This window comes from Lissotriton helveticus, chromosome 5_1, assembly GCF_964261635.1.
Source record: "Lissotriton helveticus chromosome 5_1, aLisHel1.1, whole genome shotgun sequence".
NCBI lineage: Eukaryota > Metazoa > Chordata > Amphibia > Caudata > Salamandridae > Lissotriton > Lissotriton helveticus.
Window position 1 is genome coordinate 584,845,677 of NC_136065.1, and position 22,636 is coordinate 584,868,312.

General features: G+C 43.2%; 1 protein-coding gene across 1 annotated transcript in view; it reads right to left on the bottom strand.

Annotated features, from left to right (window-relative positions):
• Positions 1 to 22,636, bottom strand: part of LOC144752518 (uncharacterized) — a 463,484-nt gene that overhangs the window by 331,806 nt on the left and 109,042 nt on the right. The window contains exons 2-3 of the mRNA XM_078640420.1: positions 9,798 to 9,996; positions 2,514 to 3,263 (exon numbers count right to left, since the gene is read on the bottom strand). Coding sequence (XP_078496546.1) covers positions 2,514 to 3,263; positions 9,798 to 9,975 — 928 coding nt within the window. The 5' untranslated portion in view covers positions 9,976 to 9,996. The remainder of the gene's footprint in view (positions 1 to 2,513; positions 3,264 to 9,797; positions 9,997 to 22,636) is intronic.

Here is a 22,636-nt window from a genome sequence, read left to right on the forward strand (position 1 = left end):
GGTTGCCTCCTCAGGACAACACCCACAAGAGTCTTCAGTTGCCCCTCACCTGCACACTGTGGGGCACAGACAGAGGCAATGGCCCACAGTGTCAATTGCACAAGGTGACTGCCCATATACTATCATATGTAATGGGCGATGATCCCAGCAGTCTTCGGTGGCATATGGGTGACATAGACATGGGTAACAGCCCAAATGGGATCAGTGAGACAGAGTGATGGCAGAAGGTACATGGTAGAACCAATGGCGTTACTTACATCCTCCAGAGAGTGGACCGCCCTCTGGCAACAACGGTCCTGACTGGATGAGTTGCTTCACACTGTGCTCACTGAGATGCTGTTGACAGGATCCCTGCTGGGTTTTGCTCCCTTCAGGCTCTCTTCATCTCCTCACATGATACCTTAGACTTGGCAGGCGTGCAGACGTCTAAGTACTCACCTCCTCATAGAGGCCACTGGTCTTGGCAGGCCACTGGTGCTCTAGGCAAAAGGCAGGTGTTCTTGGCTCCTAAGTGATGGCACCAAACCCTTATGGGAGACTGGCAGACTTTGGTCCCCAGTCCTAGTTCCTGCACCAAGAAATCTCAGCGATCTTCGCTCACCTGTTGAGACACTACTATTCAACTAAGTATGCAGCCCATCTTTACAGTCCAAACATATATGTGATTTAGTGTCTTGCCTTTGAAATTTGTTTTGGGGGTGGCAGCTCCTTTGAAGTGCTCTCTCCTCTGCAATGCCCTTTGTCAAAGGGACAGTTTTCTGAAGCAGGAGTGGCTTCAGGTTTGAGTGACCAACAGCACATGCCAAGGTGATAACTGGGGACTTCAACTGGCTCCACTGAAATATGCCTCATAAAGGTTTAAAGGACTGAGATTTCCTCTCTATCAAATTCATTCGCAGTGCCAACCTTATCAGTCCCACCATCTCCTTAACAATATACCATGCCCCACAAACCAGTAACTATTCCTGTAATCATAGAGTTCTTTCATGTCCACAAAGGATACTCTACTTCTATGTCAGTGTGTGTGTCCCACCCTAGCCACAGGAATGTCATTGTTCTTGCCTGGGGTTGCAGTCCTCATCTCTCCTTCCTCTCCAGGCACTGGGCCTTCAAAATGGAACCGACAGGCCTGCATGTTATGTGCCATCCACAGGAACACAAGTGCAACCCAGTGTACACATGCAAGTATCAGGCATTGCCCAGTGCTTCATGCACTCCATGCAAACCCAGAGTGAGTTATGTGCACAGTCACAGAACTTTAAATATCATTCTAGTAACACAGGTAAAAAAGGCCTATTCACATTACTGATTCTACTGACCATAAAAATGGATATACTGCTACCACCATGCTCATGTCACTAAATTTCAGGCAAGGGCAGTAGCCCTCAACCTTCACAAGGGTAACGCTTGGTGTGTCCCTCCCGGTTTAAACATACCACATTACCATGAGACTGGCCTAGGTCATGGCACACAAGCATGATTTGTGTTTGCCCATGTACAAACAATAGAAGCAAGATCCAACCATGAATGCAGCTGGGGTGCTCAGGACTGGGGAAAATGTTGGTCACTACACAGGAGATTTTCTGTCGCAACATAATGGCCCTCTTCCTACACAAGTGTGTCATACCTGAAATCTTTAACACATTAAACATCACTCACGAAATGGTATTTTCCAATGAAATTAAAATATTTTAAGAACTTGGCTTACCAAATCAATACACTTCTAGCATGTCTACTTTTCAACCAAATGTAGTCATCAATGTTGACTATGTACTACCAAACTACAATCATCACCCTGTGAATCCGAACCACAAGTATGTATCTTCTGCAACTTAAACCCACCTACACCATAGGTCATCTCCCAAGGAAACATCCACCCATGGTAAAAATAAAAATCACTGAAACAAACATTATCTTTGGTTGTTTGAATCCAAAGACCTGCACTTTTAAGATGCATCAGCCACTAAAATAAATCCACTTTGGGAATATCCTGATTTGAAACAATATACCCTCTGTGGATAATCTTCTAATGAACTAAACCATTTTGGGGACTTTAAAGCATAGCTTTCACAGAGACTTTCGTATTAAAAAATCCAACAATTTCTGGACCTGCTCTCATTAAATCACAGCACCCTTCTAGGGGCCTGATTCTGAAAGGAAAACATATTTTTGTGTAAGTTTACATTTTTTTTGGTATTCACAAACCAAAACATATTTATAAGTTTAAGACTGTAGTGGGTCTTCAGTTGTGGCTGAAAACTCAGCACATAGAAAGATAGGCCTGTCTTGTGTGGAGTACTCTGCCCCGATTGTGGAGTCTCCACAGTGGTAAACTTATTATTAATTTGTGGCTTATGAATACCAAAGTGTATGTTTACCTTTGTGAATCAGGCCCTATGTGTATTCATGCAGAAACTGCAACCATTCCTGTGAACCTCTTCCACCAAAGCAAAATTGTGTCTAAGAATCATTTGCCTCCATTGAGTTTGTTTTACCCAACCACATCTATTTACCAGGTTGTCCATTGTCTCCCTTCTCTCCTTTTTGTCCTAGAGGTCCTTGGTCTCCTTTAGGTCCTGGTGATCCGATTTCACCCTTTGAGCCTGTTCGCCCTTCTGGTCCTGTTGCGCCTGTTGATCCCATAGGTCCCACTGCTCCTGCTGGCCCTGGTAACCCTGCTGCACCTTTTGGGCCCTCTGGACCCAATGCTCCTTCTGAACCTTTTGGGCCGGGTGCTCCTATTGGTCCTGGTGGTCCCGATGAACCTTTCTGACCCTCTGGGCCCATTGGTCCGCCTGCGTCTCCCTTTGGTCCTGCTACTCCAGTTGGTCCAATAGGTCCGGCTGGTCCTGTCGCGCCCATAGAGCCCATTGGACCCATTGGCCCTGTTGACCCAGGAGTGCCTTTTTGCCCTTCAGGTCCAGATGGCCCTGCTGGCCCTGCTAGTCCAGGTGAACCTGGGGCTCCAGTTGAACCTTTTTGTCCCACAGCTCCTGTAGCCCCTTCTGGCCCTGGTGGGCCAATTGATCCTGTTGAGCCCATTGGTCCTATTGGTCCTGGTGGTCCAGCTGAGCCTTCTTTCCCTACAGGTCCCGCTGGACCTGTTGGTCCCACTGGTCCAGCTGGCCCTGTTGCACCAGTCAATCCATTTGGCCCAATCAAGCCTTGTTCTCCCTTGGGGCCTGTCGGTCCAGTTAAGCCGGTTGGTCCTATTGGTCCCACTTGCCCTGGTGGGCCAGGGAGGCCTGTCAATCCTTGTAATCCTAGAATTAAAACAGAAAAAGAAAATAGTTATATACATTGCCTCATCCTCTTCTAAAAGTGTTTTTCTTCTGGATTAAAGGCTTTGTCAAATAGTTGTAAGTTGAACACTGCATACCGTTCATTGGAAACGTGTAATTGGTGATGTGTACCTTTATATTATTCTTGGGAAAATAAGCTCTCAACTTCTACTGTTTTCTCTTATCAGAGGATTATCCAGAAACCCCAAAGAGAACAGTCCCATTACTGCTACGTGTCTTGCCACACATTGTAGTGTTCTTATAGGGGTAACACTGTACCGTTAACAGCTTCCCGAATCACGGCAATGTGAATCAGCTTTAGTAATCCATTTAAGGGAATGCAATGATTAATCTAGGTGACCTATATTCAGACCATGAGACCTAGCACCTTTCTGTCAGAAATCCAAATATAAAGTGGACACTATTGTTTGTAGGGCAAGAAAGAAATTTTAGAAAGCCTTTCCCAGTAAATCACATGCTTAATTTGGTAAAAAGACTGATCTTCTTGTCTATCATCATATTTGACAACAAGAGGCCTGATTCACAAACTAATTTTAGGTTATAAACAGATGGTACCGCAAATATAACTCCATTTATGCCAACCAGGTATCCAAAGCAGGATACCTTTCCGGAATAAATGCATGTACTACAGGACAATTTTTCTCCATTACTAGATCCAATTTAATGGTGGTAAACCTCATACAAAGAGTGAGTGTAGAGTGAACATCTCAAGGCCTGGCTCGCGTTGTCGTTTATTAACGTCCATAAAGTTCTGACCTTCTGAACATTCACAAAATTCTGTCTGGCCCTGTACACTTTGGTAATGGTTGGAGATTTGCTCTAGCAAAGTGCTTGTGTGAATCCACTTCAAGGATGGCAAGGGGATTGGAAAACCCCGGTTTAGTAACAGAGCAGGCAAACCAGTTTCTCCACAGGGAAAATGTTTTCCCTGTAGAGGAAAACAAAGATAAACGTGCAATTGCATGATGGTCTTCATTTCCCAAATAAATAATTGTACCCTGTATTTAATTCAGCAATTGGTAAACAATAGCCCATAAAAATATCATGACATGGGTTACTGTTTTACAGACACACTACTGATTATGCTAAGAGACAAAGGTTGACGTTATACTAGCAAAATGAACGTTGTTATATCATTCAGGTTATTCAGACAGTACTCATGTAGGTCATAAACCATTAATTTTGATCCTAACACTTGTAATTTTAGAAAGAATAGGACAATATGTGTTTTGTGACCTTAACACATCTAGTGTTGCTTCATCAGGGCCAGACAGTGATACAATTTTAAGTTGAATATGCATGTAATTTATGTGTATTTGTTTAAATGTTTCTGTGTGCATGTGCACCCATACATCTGCTATTTTGTATGTGTTGTGTATGCGGCGGGTGTCATGTCCCACCTTCAAAGAAGTCTCTCCCTAGAGCCACTCCTGATGTCCGGGGACACTAGGGGACAGATTTACAAGCACCTTGCTTCACTTTTGCGCCATATTTCCCATTTTAAAAATGACGCAAATATGGCGGAAGGGACTTGTAAATCCTCCCCTCAAGGGTTCACAGCATACTATTGTAGGCTGTGCTGTATGTGTGCTGTGAGCCACGATAAAATAAAGTGTTAGGAATTCTCAACTGTATATTTTTCATGCATGTTGCTTTAAAATGAAGTTGTTAAAGTTGATATAAAATATACAGTAGAGTGTTCAGAGAGGTTTTAAGGCATGGGCAAAGTGGGCCTTTGGCCCAGGGCCCCAGCCTTTCAGAGATGACCCTGATAGAGCCAGCTCTGTTCTGCAGAAAGTCTTGTCCTTGTGACCTGGAATATTTCTTAAACATTTTGTTCTAAATACTGTTTCCCTTTAATTTTATTTTAATGTTGGTGTTGAGTGAGAGTCTATTACAAAGATTTTGCAGAGAAATGTTGTGTTAATGTTTAATGCAACATCCACAACAGAAGTTTCTTTTAGATCAAAACAAGACCTCCCATATGTTATGTTATGTTATGTTATGTTATGTTATGCTCATTTATTTAGCGCACAGATGCTCCAGCAAAGGAGCCTCCTGGCGCCCGACAAGGTAGCAACACAACACAACTGAACAGAACAGAGCGGGGAAAATTTAAGGGAACAAAAAAGTTTTTACTGCTCGACGGAAAGAGAGCAGGTCCCTGAGGGCGCGAATCGCCGGGGGGAGGGAATTCCACAACACTGCGGCACGAACTTGAAAAGAGCGGCCACCTGCCCTGCTACGCTTAAAGCGGGGGACGACCGCAAGTTCCAGGTCTGAGGATCTTAAAGCCCGGACCGGAACATAGTGGGACAGTAGATTAGAAAGGATGGTAGCCGGGGATCCCTTAAGAATTTTGTAGGCTACACAAAGGGCCTTGAACCGGATCCTTTGCGCAATTGGAAGCCAATGCAGCGTATGCAGGGTGCTAGCAGTAGGGCAAAATCGGGCAGTCCCACAACAGCTCTCACTGCAGCATTCTGAATGCGCTGCAGGCGAGTAATTTCCGACTGATTTAATCCCGCTAGAAGGGAACTGGCGTAGTCAAGCCTCGAGATCACAGTTGCTTGAATCACAAGTTGCCTAGTGGTAGCATCAAAATATTTTAGCACAGGCCGTAGTCCACGCAAAATGCCAAAGCAGCAGGCCGCCGTGCGCAAAGGTGAGAGTTGGGTCAAGCCATACCCCAAGGTTTTTTAACTCAGTGACCGGAGTTGGCGTATATGTGAAATAGGAGAGTGTCACAGAGAATACTTGCAACAATATTACACGTAAAGACATTTAACATTTGGATGAGTGCTCATGTGCACTGTCAGTGACCTGGCTAAAGAGTGCATGAAAGAGTTGAACTTAGATCATAAATTCAAAGCTAGTTCAAGCAGGGGCCCCCAAATACGTTTGGCCCAGGGCCCCCAAAACTCTTAAGATGCCCCTGAGAGTATTCCTCGTCTTGCATTTCATCAGTGCCACAGTTACAATAGTTACACTGCTCCCATTATGTGCTCAAACAGTTCGAGGAGCTCTCAGATGTGCAAAGGACTACATCAGCACATAGGGGAGCATTTAAAAAAAAATAGCTGATGACATGGATGCCGAAAGCTGTGACACAAGGCTGTTTCAGAAATAGTTGGGATCCAGCCTTGAGGTTGAAAGCAAACAGTAAAAACAAAATACAGGCATTTTCAGGGGCATGCACGCCAGCCTGTAACAGGGTGTGCTACTGCAGCTGTGCCAGCCAGGGGAGGAGGTGGTGAGAGTGTCAAGCATACCCTCAGCCTCAGCTGCAATTTAAGGAATCTCATTTTAGAGATTCCTTAATTGCGATTTTTGCATTTGGGATGATGCATCCCAAATGCAAAAATACTGGTCGCAAAGGGGCAGATTCTGAGAATCTGCCAGTTTGCGACCGGTTTATAGGTTGATGCATCTGGCTGCATATTTTTGAAAAAGTGGCGCAGTGCATGGTGCATTCCTGTCCTTTTCAAGGCGCTGGCACACAATGGGCTGCCTAACACCAATGCAGTTATCCTTGCACCATGGTGCAAGGGTGCCTCTGTTGCATGCTGGATGTTTTTTTGTACAGGAAGGGACACCTTCCTCCACAAAAAAATCCTGAAAAGCTTTTTCCTCTTCCTATTTTTTCTGCAGAATGCAGCACAAATATAGAAAGAGGGTAGAAGGAGTAATAAAGATATTTCCCTTCATTACACCTCTCCAGGGGAGGTCTATCTTTTTGGCACATTCGCAGGTTTACCAGTTCTCGTAAATCTGAGAATGTGTGTAAATCCATGGTAGCTGTCTGGGAACACCCACGCATCACCCATGTAAATGCCTCCCTGGCGCTGAGTAATGCAACTCAGCAATTTGTGCTGTGCTACATTACTGGAGATTTATTAAACCACTGAGGGCCATGCAAGGTGGCCTTGTGTGGCTTCGTAAACTTCATTTTATGCTCGCAGCAAGAGCAATGCAAAGGGGCTCTTAAATATGCCCCTAAGGTTTGTGGATTGTTTTTAGTAATTACCATTGGCATTGCTTAGAAATCTTGGGGCACAGTGTCTCAACACTCTCTACAAGGAAAACCCACTAAGGGGCACATTATGATGTTAGGCAGAATTACTTCTGCCCGACACCAACTCGGTCATGGGACCGAATGCCACATGGTCAGCAGAGCCAACCGACTGATTGCAATGCGACCGAACACAGTTCGGTCGCATTCCTATATTTTACTGTGGGATAATGCATTACGGCCATAAACCAACTTTAATGCATGCTCCCATAGTGAAATGGGAGGTGTGATTCATCCCTGTACCCCGTGGTAGGGATAAACAAGGGGGCACCATTGCTGCCTCCTCGGCCTCCAATCGGAAGCCGTGCACCAAAGGGTCCCTGCTGGGGGCCCCCAAACACGCTTTCAGACAGACAAGCTTGGAAACCATGATCGTAATCTCAAGGGCACACCCTTGAGATTACTTGCCGGCTTCTGACTGACTGACAGGCTCACTGAGCCCATCGTAAGCCAGCTGGAATGACCTGCTGGTTTCCTTTTTGATCGCCTCCAACATAATGAGTGGGTCAGAAAGGAAACAGAGCGGCCGATTACAATGCTTGGAGTCTTTACAGGCCGTATCGTAATCAGCCCCTAATTGTGAAGCCACATGGCTTATTTGTGGCCATGTGTCACACACTTGTTGCAGTCCATGGAATATTAATGTACATGGCAGACACAAGCGTCCCTTTCAGGCACTAAATAAATTCAATCAGTGCTGGAATGCCCTAGCAAGAACATCATACCATAAGAGCCCCAACCACTTTTTGTGGCATGCTTCATCATAGGCAATTCCATCCTACCTTGGTCAGAAGTGTTGGGGTGCCCCCGTGTAGCCATGCGCTGTAGAAATGCTTTTTCATTCATTCATTCATTCATAGTGCCACCAAAGAGGTCTCAACCTCCAGAGGAGAAAACTCTTACAGAACTTTTTTGTTATGGATAAAAGAGGCACCAGGTTGGATAATAAAACTACCTCTTTGTCAACACTAAAAATATCTCTTTGTTCCAGGTTACACTAGACAGGATAGAAAAATGGGTGGATGAGGTGGGGTATTATGTCCTGTGCTTTTAGGCACTGTATTTATCTAAATATTGGGATTTGCATATCTTTGGTTATACTGATTGGATTTTTGTCATTTTGGTGTCAAATAATTTATTAAAATTTGTGTGGGATTATTTTTGTGTTCTGTTTCAACTTTAATAGGTTGGGTCTGGTGGCTTAGTGGACTAATGTGTCCCCTGTGTTTGACTTCACGGTCATAATTTAAATCCCAGCAGCTCCACTCAGCCTTTTATCTTCTGAGGTCAATACATGTAGCATCATTGGGTAACAATAAACATCTATTACTCAGTGCCAAGATAACCTTCTGGGTGAACGGGTGCTTTACAAATACCACTTTATGTTATTATTGTTTAGGTACTGCAAAAATACATTATGCATTACCTCTAAGTTAAGCCTGACTGCTTTTGTGTCAAGTTCCCAGAAGTTTCAGCACAGCTTAAATTAATGACTTTTTGTGGTTCACCCTGATGAGGATTGTGGTTGTTGCTTGAGAAGGGTTTCACTCCCCTCAAGCCAGAATCCAGTTTCTCACACCTGCGATGAAAAGTGCTGCAAGAAAGTGGATGAGACCTTCCCATCGATTTTTATGATGCTCTCGCTAAGACATTCTGGCACTGATTGAATTGATTTCGTCCACCACCATACCTTTTGTGTAGATTGTTGTTGCTTTGGAGTACTATGGTAGTGAGCCATTTTAATCTTTCTGTCTTGTGGAGATAGAGACAATTGTAGCCCTGATTTTACAGGGGGCATCCTTGGCAAGATTAAATGCAGGCAACTTTTGCATTATGGTAGACATTCCTCACGTGATGGTGCTACCGCAGCAGCTAAAACAGAATCTGTCATTGCTATGCATTTGTACTAGGGAAACAACAAGCTTCCATTTGAAAACCATACATGAGAACTGATTTTTGAGGGAAAAAAGTGAGGGTTCTTTCAGAAAAAAACAAGACTTTCTCTTTGAGTATGTTTCTGTTTCCGTTGTTACAACTGCGTTGTAATGGCATGCATTGTAACAGCATGCGTTGTTTCATCATACATTCTTAATATTGGCATGATGATATTTTGTCAGTCAGTCAATCAACAAATAAAAAGCTTTATTCAGCAATCTCACCATGAAAGTACAGAAGAAAAATCTCAGCACTATGATCACATTCAATATTGTGACATACATCTGACTGGTCATTATGAAAAACCTGTAAGTTGGTGTCATTATTGTGATTGTATCTGATGTGGTCACTTCAGCAACAATGTTCAAATACACTAGTAACTAAGGATTATTTCCATTGATCAGAAATAGCTCTTGTTATAAAAAAAGTTTGGAGATCTCTGCATTAAACTGTCTGAGCAACAACGTCAAATGCATATTTCTATTTACCTGGCTCTCCTTTATCTCCTTTGGCTCCATCCTTGCCATCTGTCCCATCTCGGCCTGGTGGCCCTCTGTACTCATCATGGCTCATCATGTCTTCAACTGGGAACTCTTGCATTTCATCATTGGCTATGACCGTAGACAATACCAGCATGAATATATTGATGGGATGAACAAGGTTCATGATTGCTCCACTGTATTAGACCTGAAAAGAATCACAAACAATGAGCTGAAGAGTAGTTCTATGTTGTCACAAAGATATTGCATAGTGTGAAAAAGTGGCTCTTGTGTGTGGTCATCCCCATTTTCTGTGGACTGCTGTGCTGTTTTTTGCACTCAAACTGGTAACCAGGCCACAGAGCATGTGCTTTGGCTCCTAAAATATGTCAACATGGTTAGCATCTAATTGGCATATTTAATTTTCCTATATGTCAATAGTAAATGGTATCCAAAGAATACCCATAGCATTGAAAGTAAAATGTCAACTATGGCCTACAGGAATACAGTGCCATCCACTAGTGTGACCAGGCAAACATGACTCCAGTCCTGCCATTGCAGTCTGTCAGTTTAAAACGGCAACCCAATTTGTCAAATTATACCTGTTTTGACAGCAAAAAACCTTCCTATATATGGTATATAGGGCCTTATATATGAGGTCCTGCGTAACTTTTACGCCGCCGGTGCGTCACTTTTTGTGAATCACCAACTGCGTAAAAAATGTGCCTTGTTGCACCATATTTACAAAGTGACGCATTTTGGTGGATGCGTCACTTTGTAAACCCCTGCTCCACTTTATACCTGCGCCAGGTATGATGTATGCAGGGGGGGTTCTGATGCAAGAAAGGGTCATAGAAGTGATGCAGTGAAATCTATAAGATTTCACTGCGCCACTTCTAGGACGCAAATGCGTTAATATCTTACGCCTGCCTCACAGCAGGCGTAAGACTGACGCAGGCCCTTTCACATGGGGCTTGCCCCATATGAAAGGACACATTGCTGGAGTTGCGTCACTTTTGTAACACACTCCAGCAATTCGTCACTTTTGTGCTGTACAGATACGTCAAAAATACTGATGTATCTGTAACTCCTTGTGACATGATGCGTCATAGAGTAAATAAGACACTATCATGTTGAAAGGAGGGCGAACTGAGAAGTTACGCATCACTGCTTTCACACAGCGATGCATCACTTCTCATAAATGAGGCCCATAGTTTATAAAAGTATGACACATATACATTTAGAGTTAACCCTGTCCTTACAGTGGCTAGCACCCAAAAGCTATTTTTACTATAGGAAGACTTGCTGGTCCATAGAGAAACACTAGAAGCAATATTAAATATTAGTTCTGCTAGCTCAGGCTAAGGATCAGTTATATCATAATTTAAGGAATGTTTTTAATATTTATTAAAAGACCAAGCCAATGGTGAAGCTGGATTGTTGATAACTACTAAAGAAAAGGGGCTATGAAAAAGTTACCTTTTCCCAGCCTCAAGCTACTGGAGACTAATTTGAGTTAGCATCCAACTGTATCATAGCTGGTGAGTATTCGTGATGAGGTATAACATCTACTCCCAGAGCAAAGAAAATGGCCTGGGTGTGTAGAGTTGTTTAGTTTCTCTGACATGAAGACCAGTTGGACAGTGCTTAGTAGCTTAATTTCCATTAAAGAGGCCACAGATGCATCTCACAACCTCATAGGCCCTCTCATTTGTCCTCCCAGTCAAAGAGGAGCACCTGGAGGTAGAGCTGCCCCCAAGAACTGCTTTAGAGTGACCAAAGAGGAAGGAGCTGCTCATTACTATGGCCAAACCTGTGGGTGGGCACACAACCTCTGCACATTGGAAAAAGGAAGGGTTTCTCTATCTCAGATTTAGTGAACAAGAGGCGCAGTGGGATTGTTTGGATTAGGGCACACAGGAGATGCTATCAAAGTGGATAGGGTTATCCCATGAAAAATTTACTCTATGGGTTGGGAAGGGGCCAGGATTCACTGTCACTAAAAAGCTAGTGGCTGGCATAAAGGTGGCATTTACGAGCACCTTCCTCAGAACACTACTGGACCATGTAGAAGGACAGTAGATGTTCAGCACCTGCTGTTTGAGACCTTGGCTGGGACAAACCTGCCAAGCAGATCCACCCAAAGAATTAGAAATAGTCTCCCATGCTTGAAGCTTCTCTACAGCAGCAAATCTGATTTAGTGGTACATCATCAAAAAGGAAACTAGGCTCTTGAAACCCTCTTCAGATACCGCCCTCAGCCTTGCCCTCCTGGATGATTCCAAGCTCCGAAAAAGAGACTGAAGTCTGACAGTAAAAATCCTGGTGAAGGTGGCAATAGAATCTGGCTTAAGAAATAGGTTCCCCTGCTTGAAGCTTCTGAGCAGCAGCAAATATGATTCAGTGGGACCTCATTAAAAAGGAAACTAGCCTATTGAAACCCACTTCAGATACAACCCGCAGCCTGGCCCTCCTGGATGATTCCGAGCTCCGAAAAAGAGACTGAAGTCTGATGCTAAAAATCCTGGTGAAGGAGGCAAAAGAATCAATGAGAAGACTTCCCTTGGCACAACATTTTAAATAATACTGTTTGAGCTTTTCCTGCCAAAGCAAACAGCTTCACTTGGACCTTGTCCAGTGGTTATCAACATCATTGAGCCCTCCTTGGATAAAACCGTCTGTCTTCTAATCCTAAAGGAGTTAGAGTTATGGAAAAAAGACCAACGGCCACATGCATCAAGGTAAATTGCATTTGCAAACGGTGCGAATCGCATTTTTCGGCCGTTTGCGAATGCAATTTCCTGATTTGGGATGCACCAACCCTTTTCAGAAATTCGCAATTTAAGAAAGTGCACCATTGCGATTTCTTAAATTGCAAATGCATTTAAGGAATCTCAATTTGAGATTCCTTAAATGCAATTCATCATACTTTTTTAAATTGCGAATTTTGAAATTAGAAATGCAAATTACCATGAAGTAGACCTTCATGGTAATTTGCGAAAATCTAGAAAAATGCTTTTCAATGCATTTTTCTTTGTTACATGTTACACACACACGTGCCCTTGGGGCATGTGTGTGTGTAAGATGTATCCAAAAGCAAATTTCAGGGGTGCAACAGGGTGTCTTTTGGACACCCCTGCACCCTTGAAATTGCATTCTCAATTTGCGAATTTACAATGATGAATTGCAAATTGAGAATGCCCTCCCATTCATTCCTATGGGCCTCTAGGCCCATAGGAATGAATGTGTAGAAATTCCTTAATTGCGATTCTCAATTAGAGAATCGCAATTAAGGAAAGTTACCGAATCGCTAAAAAAAAAGCGAATTATTCATGCATTGCCGTTTGCGAATCCTTAATTGCGTTTCCTTAATTTTCGCAATTAAGGATTCGCAAACAGCAACATTAATGCATGTGGCCGCAAGTCCCTATATATAAAATCTCTAATGGAGTCGACCTGTTTGATAGATACAGCCCGAACTCCATCAGGGTTGGCTGGACACCACACCAAGGCCCTGGTCTAAATCAACCACTTACTAGCATTGGTAATTTTCACTATTTCGGGTGCACTACCACTCATTCCCATTTTTTATTTATTCACTTACTCACACATAGAATAACGCAGACATAGTTATTCATGAGAAACACCTCAAGCCCACATATGGCATCACTATGCACAGTAGGTGCTATTAGAATGATAAGTACAGTTTTGTATTGACAGTATTTTCTCATACGTAGACTCTAATATGTTAATCCCATTCTTCTTGCAGAACCTATCCCACCAGCTATATGTCCACCTATCAAAAAAAGCATGCTTTCATTCATGCTTACAAACAACCATAGAACTATCTAGTCCACACATAATAAACATTGTTGTAGTATGTCCATAGAACTGATGCTTCTAATTATCTGCCTGACTGTCAGTTTACCCACCCACCAGTATATCCACTCATTCATATCATCAAATATCTACTAACCTATTTTTATAATTAAGTGACTAACTAGCTATTGAAAAACTCTCCCCTATTCCTCAGTACCCGTATACAGCTAACAAATGAACTTTCAACACACACATCACACAATATAAATAAAATGAGAGTGTGAAATCAACTGCCATCCATACAGGTCTCTAATAATCCAATCACATACAAATGTATGTACTGCTGGTTATCATGCTGCTCGTCGCGTCCGTATCACATTGATTATGACAATGTAAACCATGAGCACATTGTGTTGGGATTTTACACTGCGTACCACCTGCTTTAGCATCTGTACTTTGGAAGCATTATTCGTACCTCTTTTTATTTAAAGACTCATATCTTGATGTGCCACTTTTGCACACGATTTGAATATTATATCTAAGCCAACATTAGGTTAATCTGGACTCTGTATACTTGTTGTTCTATTATTTTCCAATTCAAGTGACTCTTAGCCCTGAAGAAGTTCTTGTGGAAATACGGAACGAAACACGTTGGCTGCTTTTTGTTTCTTAATGGTTTCATGAATAAAGACGAATTTTGGAATATATTTGTTCATCTGAATTTACTTCTATTGAGTGCACCTTCCTTATTTGTAAATACAAATGTATTTAATATACCACTTACATATTAGGCATAGGCCAAATTTAATATATATTTATAGTATAATTCATGTAACTTCGGGTATTTTGCTTAAGATTAATTTGTGAAATTCCCCAAACGTTGCCATTACTCATCCAGGGCGCACTTCACACAAAAATATAGCATTAAATGCCTGGTTTACGTTTCACATAATTATGTGTAATTTCTCAAAATTTCAAGTAATTACACAAAAACAGATTATGCGAATGATGCAACCCCCATTATCTACCCAAACAATTAACTTCCCAGCAGCCACCCATCAAATCGATCTAGCTAGTCCAAATGACTAACCACCAAAATATGCAAGACCAGTTGTAACGCCGAATTACCAAAGTCATGAACCAATGGAAGTCATGGAACCACATTTTTCTGTAGATTTGAGGCCCCAACTTCACATAACATATACACTTATAGATGGTCCCTGCATCTGGAGGAGCATAGTTTGACTCTTCCTTTTAAATGACAGTAGAAGTGAATGTTAATAATGGGTAGTCTCCACTCATATATATTCCGTGTGACTATTGTACGACTAAAAACGGTTAAAGTTATGAGATGTTAACGTAAACCCCTAATAAAACGAATCATCCATGTGTATTAGAGGGAACTGACGTAACTAAGAATTTGATACTGACACCTAAGAAAAGAATGTCATTTAAACATGTTTGTGAAATGATTTAACATTGCATTTGTAACAATAAAATCTATCCTTTGTAAATATTAGAATACATGATGAAAATGTATGTTTATGCGCACATAGAAAAGGGCACATACAGTAATCTGTGCGATGCAAACTAGCCTAACTGTAGGCCGGAAATGTGTTTCTAATTAATTACCCTGATAGCCTTTAACTTCGCAGTTCTGTCTTAACAGTGAAATGTTGCATCTATTTTGTGTTCCAACTGCAGGTGAACAAGGCTTCATTAGTTAAGAGAAGGGTCTATTGTTTAGTCGACAGAGAGGCCTGGAAAAGAATGCTCTAATGAAGGAGAGATGAGTTTTCGTGAGAGATGGAGACAGCACCAAGGACGTTAGGGATGGTCACTGAGTGAAGCAGAAGGTGGAGAAGGAGGCAATGGAGGATGCTGGTATAATGGAAATTCACTTGAAGTTTGTAGGAGATGCTTGTATTTGGTGGCTGCTTTTGTACTGACAAGGGGTCGATTATGTTGGTGGTGAATCCGCATCCTCCTGGCCGGTGGAAGCCACCGCCGGCCCGGGGGATGCGGATTCACCGCCGTGGACATTGCAAACACCCACCGCGACATTAGGATGCCGGTGGGATCAGCGGCGGACGGCAAGTCCGTCCGCCGCTGATCCGCGGTGTAAGCACGCAAATATGGTGGCGGTGTCTGCAAGACACCGCCTGCCATATTAGGTTGCAGGCGGAAACATGCTTTTCCACTGCGGCTTTTCCGCCGTGAAAAAGCATGCGGTCTTTTGTGTTTGGGGGCCCGTTGCGGGCCCCCAGGGTTTTGGGGGGTGCACATGAGGGGTACCTATGGTACCCCCTGCTTTGGCATGCACAAGGTGACAGGCACCACGCTGTGCCTGCCAAGTTGTGCATGCCAAAATGAAACATGCATATTTTACATTGCGGCGGGTGCTGCTCAAAGCAGCACCCGCCGCAATGTAAAATATACGGGATGTGAACGCCAGGTTGGCAGTCACATCGTAATTGCTATGGAGGGACCGCCGCTACCCCTGCGGTCGGTCCCTCCACCTCGGGGGTGGCGGGACGGACGCAAGTCCGTCCGCCATCCTAATCGACCACATAGTTAGGGACAGCTGATGCACACTTTTTAGGGCCTCGTTGAGGTACAGACCTTACTTGGTGATTGTGGCTTTATGCTGCATGACTATGGTTGGAGTTTCTTCTTAGGAAGACTCTGACAGCTGACACCATTTATGCTTTCCTTTCTGAACTTTGCCTGGATTATAGCTACTCTTTTAAGTAGTTTGGAATAGTTAGGAAATCCAGGGGTTTCTTAAAGGAACCTGATGCAATCGAATTTACATTTGTATCTTCTGATAACCTATGTAGCAATAACTGAACTAGTGGTCTTCTTTCCTTTGTATAGAGTAAATCGGTTCCAGAGATTTGGCTTCATTCTATTTTCGGTATACTTTGAGGGCCTCATTTATGAGGCTGTGCATCACTTTTACGCCGCCGGTGCATCACTTCTTGTGACGCACCAGTGGCGTAAAAAATGCGACTTGTTGCGCCATATTTACAAAGTGACGCATCTAGGTAGATGCATCACTTTGTAAACCCCTGCGCCACATTACACCTGCGCCAGGTATAATGTATACAAGGGGGGCGTAATGGCACAAGAAAGGGTCATGAAAGTGACGCAGTGAAATCTATGAGATTTCACTGTGCCACTTCTAGGACTCAAATGCGTCAAAATCTTACGCCTGCCTCACAGCAGGCGTAAGACCGACGCAGGCCCTTTCACATGGGGCTTGCCCCCATGTGAAAGGACACATTGCTGGAGTTGCGTCATTTTTGTGACAAACTCCAGCAATGCGTCACTTTTGCGCCATACAGACACGTCAGAAATACTGATGTATTCGTAACTCCTTGCACCATGATGCGTCATACTGTAAATATGACGCATCATTGGTGTAGCAAGGAGGGCTCAGTGAAAAGTGACGCATCACTGTTTTCACGCAATGATTCGTCACTTTTCATAAATGAGGCCCCATGTTTTCGTGTATGTGGTATTCACTTACTTAAAAAGGAAAGTCAAGAAAAAAGTTGTACGAGATGTAGAAAATTCAAGTACTGAGGCTATGAAACTGGTCAAAGTAAAAGTGAGGGGGCCTCATTTATGAGAAATGACACATCGCTGCGTGAAAGCAGAGATGCGTCACTTCTCATTGCGCACTCCTTGCGACATACCTAATGCGTCATATTTAATGTATGCCGCATCATGTCGCAAGGAGTTACAGATACGTCAGTAATTTTGACGTATCTGTAAGCGCAAAAGTGATGCATTGCTGGAGTGTGTCACAAAGTGACGCAACTCCAGCAATGTGTCCTTTCACATGTGAAAGGGCCTGCGTCAGTCTTACGCCTGTTGTGAGGCAGGCATAAGATTGTGACGCAACAACGTCCTAGAAGTGACGCAGTGAAATCTCATAGATTTCACTGTGTCAATTCTACAAGGCTTTTTGTGGGTGAACCCCCCCCCCCCCTGCATACATTATACTTGGCGCAGGTATAATGTAGCACAGGGGTTTATAAAGTGACGTATCTGCTTAGATGCGTCACTTTGTAAATAGTGCGCAACCGGAGGCATGTTTTACGCCCCGATGCGTCACACAAAGTGCCGCATCGGAAGCGCAAAACTGGCGCAAGGCCTCATAAATGAGGCCCTGGGTTCCTTGAAATGTTGTGTTGTTAGGATACTGTGCTTCCGCTGAATACTCGTTTTCAGATTTTGTTATACCATAGGGACAGCCGGCCTCAGCTATACTCGTTTCCAGAGGATGTATGTATATACGTATTGGTATTTACATAGCCTAACCTTGCTGTCAAACAATGGAGCTCTGTAAATTACGTGGCAGTTTGGAAGACATTCTCCAAGATCGTGTAGATCAAGTTGGAGCCCTGTGACAAAACCATTTTGCATCTATTTGAGTGCCATTTTTAGCAGCTGCTAGTTGTGTTTTAATGAATATTATTCCAACTTTTGCCTCGTTGGATTGGCTCTTCTGGGCATTGCAATACTCTTTTTTTATTGATTAATAATTGGATTGCTGCTCAATTTTTGCATTTTGCCCTCTAAAAAATATCATGCTTTAGAAAAAACGTGTAGACCATTGTTGTAGTTCTACTATGTATTCAGTGTGGGGGTCAAGTGTTTTTTGGGCAGAATCGAACAGAGGTAACACTTGACTCATCACTGCCTCTGAGTTACCAACTTCTCAGAAATACCAGCCTGTTAGGAAATGTCCCTGACTACTCGATAGCCCTACCTACGTATTAGTAATGATCAATGTATCTTTATTAAGATTGGCCCTTTAAATTCCAGGGTGTGCTGTAACTCGTCAACATCACATTCCAGAATGATACATCTTGCAGTTGCCCCCGCACACTCAATTTTTTCCCAGATTAACTTTGGCAGGTGAAGCCTGTCGAAATATACTGGTGATAAAAACGCCCCATAATTAACAGAATATGTTAATGTGGGTGCAGAGAGCACCAAAATCTGAATGTTATGCCTAAAAACTTGCATTAGTGTTATTTAAGATATCCAATAAATTATGAAAGCTGCAGAATCGGACTTTATTGTGTGCAATAAATATTTCACTAAATACTGGGCCACTAGTAATGATGAACTTGGTGGGTGGCAGCATTGACGCTGTAAGTGAGGGTTCTGGTGCTCTGTACATGAATGTCAATTCATCCAAATAACAGCTGAAGCAGAATAGCCATCATCTCCATTTATTAACAAAGGGCCTGATTTAGATTTCTGGGGACAAGTTACTCCTTCACAACGGTGACGGATATCCCATGCGCTGAAATATTAACCCCTATAATATCCTATCGGATTTATTTTTCGGCGGACGGGATATCCATGAGTTCCCCATCCACCGAAATCTAAATCAGGTCGAAATTTATAGCATAGTTAAACCCTTTCTCCACCCGTAAGTCTTTCACTGCTGAAAATGTTCTGAATCCCTGTGCCATAGCCTCTTTTTAAATGATTGGTGCTCAAGTTGTTCAACCACATTGACTTCTGCGGTTTGTGGTGCACCCATACAGACTCTAGGGCAGAATTGGTTTATATTCGAGGGCACAGGGGCTCTGCCCCCTTTATTTCTCCCCCCATGGCAGGTCAGAAGAATGAAACTAATTTGTTCATGCTACTCTACAGTGCTCTATTTAAAAAAATGAAAAACATGCCCTTACACTATCTTTCTGACTGGGGGTCTCCTACACATTGCAACTCACCCCAGTTGTGCTTGTTGTTCCTAACACCTACCATAGGTCCACAGTCAAGAGTATCTGCCGGGCTGATGATCTCACAGCCCTGAGGCCAGTGAGGTCATCAGCCTGCAAACATATAGCTTCAAGGACAAGTCTCCACCCCCTGATGACATGGGAGTAAGGTTAGACCGGGCATTTCAGACTGAAGTTCAGTAGTGCTGGGGCTTCATGCCAACCAGGGAATGGAGAGCATGGTAATCCTACCCTTTCCCAACCCGTCACAGGGTGGGGGTGTCCCACCCTTTGACAAGTTGAGAAAGGGTAGGGTTGCGGCTGCAGGTAGGTTGCCTAGCACTCGAGTCAGTACAGTTGTTCATCATGGGCCCGATTCACAGAATGAACTTAAGACTCAATCCTAAACTTACTAGTATTTTGGCATTCACATAATGCACTTCCTACTTTTGGCATTCACAGAATGAACTTACTACTTTTGGTATTCACAGAAGTTAGGATTTTGTCTTAAGTCTGTCTTAAGTCTGTCTTAAGTTTGTCTTAATCGGGCCCTATGACTTTTGAACACATACCGTATGGACTCGAGGTGACTGCTACCTACACTGTGTTTAGTATGAAGGACCATTCCTTCTCTGGTTTTCCGCTGTCAGCTGACTCATGGAGCGAAGGTGCATGAAGCTCACTGCAGGTTGCAATTGTTTTTTTTTTTTGTCCTCATATCACCTCGAATAAGCAAGCACCTTTCTGATATTATCTGCCCCTCGTGTTTGTATCAGGGTCTATTTTCAATCAATATCTGCACCAACTTTCCATCCAGCATCATACATTAAGAGCTGCCTAAGAGGTATAACCATCGGATATCATGGTCTTCCGTTAGAGTCTAACAGATTCCTGAAGACCCAGACTCAACCTTCCTCTTATTCCAATTACTCTTATTGTCCAGTTCCCTGATATATCTCACTGAGGGCAAGATGTAGGTAGGCAAATACCGGTCGGTAACGGCCGAAATTCGGTAATTTCGGCCGTTACCGTCCGGTATTTGGAAAATGAGATGTAGGTGGGCATTTTGCTGATTCGGTAATTTACCGAATCGGTATTTTAAGGAATCGGTAAATTACCGATTCCTTAAAATACCGAATCGGTAAATTACCGATTTTGCTATGTAGGGAGCACTCAAATGAGTGCTTTTCCCCTTTTAGAATTCGTTATTTACCACCAACCACAAGTTGGTGGTAAATAATGAAAACCTTGGAATAAGCATTTTTTTTGGTTTTTCCAACAGTGCCATGTGGCAGACATACGTGCCCTTAGGGCATGTATGTCTGCAACTTGTGCACCCATACACAATTGAGGGGTGCAACAGGGTGTCACAGTGACACCCTGCCACCCTTCAATGTTTCCCCCACCGAATCGGTAAATACCGATTCGGTAATTGGCATTCATTCCTAAGGGCCTCCAGGCCCATAGGCATGAATGGCAATTACCGAATCGGTATTTACAGAAACTTACCGATTCGGTAATTCTTTCGGTAAAATTACCTACATCCCATTTGCCTGTTCTTAAATACCGAATCGGTATGATTTGGCATTTAAGAATCAGTAATCTGGGATTACCTACATCGGGCCCTTGGTTCCACCATTCCCTCCAAGTTGGGGATAGGGGCTGGCACCACACTTTGCATAGCTCCTTCCTAGGCAGGAGGATTCAATAAAATATCGGCTGGCTTTGAAGCTTTGATAGGCTACTGGCTTCGAAACTTCGAAAGGCAGCAGCTTGTATTGTGTCAGTCTCAACAAAGAAGCCTCCAGACCATCTCGCCAGCCCCCAACCCTTATAGTGACCAGTTAAGAAAACAAAACTTAGCATCGTTTGTGGTTCAAGAGTGCTGCTAGCAACAGGTGCTCTAAATGATCCGTGACACAGGTGCCTCCAAGTTTTTTCAAATTATTTTTTGGGCATCCAGATTAACTTGAAACCCTGTTGTACCGCCAATTCCAACTGTACAGGCTGGACAACCCTGTCATGAGCTTCAATATTCATTACGCGCGAAAACCCAACTAAATCTCTCTCGCTCCATCGCCTACCGTCAGCTGGGTCCCAGATGTCCACATCTGTTATATTTCAAATGCATTTTTTCGTTGCTTTTTCCAAAGTTTTCATGTGGATTATGTGTTATTATGTAGAACTTAGATTAAAGCGTTGCGGCCGTCATCTGTTGTCTTGTGCCAACTTTTAAATCCATAGAATCACTTTGGAGTCTGAGCGTAATTGCTGCATTGATGAGCCAGTGCGAAGTGCAACACATATTATTTACCCCAGAGCCCAGGTTTGCAATTCTCAATGTGACTGTATTCCAGGCAACCGAAGGAGCTCAGTATAATATTATACCTGCTACGGAGACCTTTATCTGCAGATTCCTACATCCAGCAGGGCTGACGCTGTATTTTATCCTTCCAGGGACAGTTGCATGTATACCACTAACTCAGATTATCTATCATTCCTATTCTAAATAGTGCTACATACTTTAATGAATGAGGCTCCAAGCACTGTTTAAAACCAAGTTATGGCAAGACGGGTTCCCAGCTTGCAATGCTCCATTTTCCTTCGTAACATCATTTGAGGGGACTTAGGGGCATATTATCAAGGGGGTTTATCTCCGCTTTTTTGGCTTTAAAAGCCAAGAAAGCGGAGATAAAATGATCTCCCTATTACCTAGCTGTCTCTAACACCAGTTAGCGACAGCTAGTAGGAGATAGCGACCATCTTGGGCCCCACTTTGCATGTCAGTGAAATTTATCACTAATGACATGCAGAGTGGGCGTGCCAAGATGTTAGCGACTGGAAACAGTCGCTAACATCGCTATCTCCTATTACCAACTTTTGGAGATATTCGCACTAAGCGCGAATATCTCCAAAAGCTAACACCTGCCCCTGAGCAGTTCTTCACCATGTTATCCAATGGTAGGTGGATAACATGGCTAAGAGCATTAGCTCGGTAATGCATGAATATCGCGGACTTTTCAGCGATATTCATGCATTTCGGCAGATTTTTATCGCTTAGGAGATAAACCTTGATAATAGCAAGGTTCCTAAGCGTTAAAAATCGCGGCAGCACGGCGATAAAAATATTGCCGCTAAGCCAACATAGCGATAATTATCGTTAGTTGTTGGTAATATGCCCCTCTCTCTTTAGAATGGCACATCCCTATTTTCCCCAGAAGTCTTGCCATGTGTTATTCACGGGAAATGGCAGGGTGATGTTTAATATACTTATTTTAAATC